The sequence below is a fragment of the Buceros rhinoceros genome, unplaced genomic scaffold (genome assembly GCF_000710305.1).
Source record: "Buceros rhinoceros silvestris isolate BGI_N320 unplaced genomic scaffold, ASM71030v1 scaffold4588, whole genome shotgun sequence".
Taxonomy (NCBI): domain Eukaryota; kingdom Metazoa; phylum Chordata; class Aves; order Bucerotiformes; family Bucerotidae; genus Buceros; species Buceros rhinoceros.
Genome location: NW_010424969.1, coordinates 6432 through 8373, shown reverse-complemented (window position 1 = coordinate 8373; position 1942 = coordinate 6432). Strand labels below are relative to the sequence as shown.

The 1942-nt window shown below is 39.9% G+C and overlaps 1 protein-coding gene across 1 annotated transcript in view; it reads left to right on the top strand.

Annotated features, from left to right (window-relative positions):
* Nucleotides 1–1203, top strand: part of KCNT2 (potassium channel, subfamily T, member 2) — a 69183-nt gene extending 67980 nt beyond the window's left edge. The window contains exon 22 of the mRNA XM_010140966.1: nucleotides 1092–1203. Within this exon, the coding sequence (XP_010139268.1) occupies nucleotides 1092–1203 (112 nt within the window). The remainder of the gene's footprint in view (nucleotides 1–1091) is intronic.
* The last annotated feature ends 739 nt before the right edge of the window (nucleotides 1204–1942 follow it).

The following is a 1942-nucleotide window of genomic DNA, read 5'->3' as shown; positions in this document are numbered from 1 at the left end:
CCTGCTGAAAGGCAGAAGTTCACTGCCCACAGAAACTTTAAGGCCACTGCAGAGTGATGCCACGGATCTCTATAAGCACCACACAGAAAGCACACGGTCTCTGTTTGGATATTTAAGCATTTTCATTTGGCTGATGAGGAGTTGGGTAGACACGTGGCTCCAAGATTTCTGAGGATATGAGAGAAAGGATTCTTTCATTTAAACATTTTTTTCATTTCATTTTTTTCTTGGCAAAAAAAAAAGAGTCAAATCCAGGATTTGCAATGAATTTCCAGTGGCTTCAACAGTATTGCTCATCTTTGGACAAGATTAAGATACTGGGATTGAATCTAGTTGTTTGTCTTCTCCAGAGCACAACAGTGCTGGAAGGCACTGAGTGATAGTTCAGAACACCAAAATGTTAGTTCTGCAGCGGCACAAAGTTGGTACTGCATCAGTGCCAAAAGCTATCTCAGATCAGATAGTTGGTCACTTGAGACAGCTGACAAGACAGTGCAGGATTTACACTTACAAACTAATGGGAACTTCCTCCATCCTTCTCCTAATAAAAGCACTTATTTTAAACATCTCAAACTTGGTTTCAAACTCATGAGGCATTTTCCTCAAGTATTTGGATCTACTGGAAGTTCTTAAAATAAAGGCTGACAATCTGGAGACTAGCCCACAGCAAGATTATCAACAACAGACTTTTTATTTATTGAGCACAGTGACAAGCATTATCCATTGTTTTCTCCCAGAATGTTTTAGAAATTAATCTGTGGAATGCCCGTCCCTTCCTTAAGGCATAATGAACACAGGAGATGAAAAAAGAAATACAGAGTTACAGGCAAAGGAGCTGTCAGTCAAAACTGACTTTGAGCTGTGCCTAGTACAGATGATGTCTAGGCAGACAAAGCGCGGAAAGTGTTACTATTAGCATCTAAAGTGAGTGACGTTAACCAAGTGTCCAGGCTACCCAACAGGAACTGGACTAAGCACCTTCAAAATAAGTCTAAGTCTTCTTCAGGTCATTTTCACATCACAGTTGCATGCATTTATTTTATCCTTGCTCATGCCAACTCTTTTTAATAAGTCATAATTTCTTTTTATAGATACTTGATCCGACCTGATCCATTGGTTTATGTTCCAAATACTGCACCCAGCCGAAAAGACAGCTTCTGCAATACAGTGGGACAAGACACCAGGGAGGAAACACAACTTTGATACATAATTCATCACAAAATTAGAAGAATTTTATACACGTTTGTTGTTCCCACTAACCATTCTGAAAATGAAATGGTACCTTTTATTCAGACTTTGGAAACAAAATGGCAGTGGGTAAGAGACCAAGTTTAAAAATGTGGTGTCTAGAAACTCTAATTCAAGGGATTGTCAGGCTTATGACCTGTTCAATATAGTGGTTCAACTTTGTCAGTTTTAACGGAATTATGACACCTATTACTATTTAACCAATACGAACAAACTCTTTAAAAAGTGACGGAAACCATCGTGTGTTTGCTTAGATGCTTCTAAGCATATTTATCAAGGTCACAGCATGTCAGTGACTAAGCTTCTGACCTATATCAGTAAAGATTATCTCTGATGCCGATAGAAAGACCATGTATAATTTGTAGTAGAAATATGTTATTAGCACCTAAAGCTGCCAAGAAGGCTTTGTGTGTCAAGAATCCAGCCTTTGAAGTAATTTTCAGTCTCGGCCAGTCACGTATTTATATTAGAACAGGCCAGTTTCAGTCCTGTTGTAGCCTCTGGGACTTGAGTGTTAGTTCTCTGGGTTTACACAGATCAGGTTGAATGGCACAGCCCAGTCACACTGTAAAGGCTGAGGTCTGAGGCATATCTACAGGAAGATTAGCTCAGAGGAGCCCACCTGGAAGAAAGTCTCTATCGTCTCACACAGGCAGCCCCCACATTTGCAAAAACAGGGAAGGTACTGTCTGTG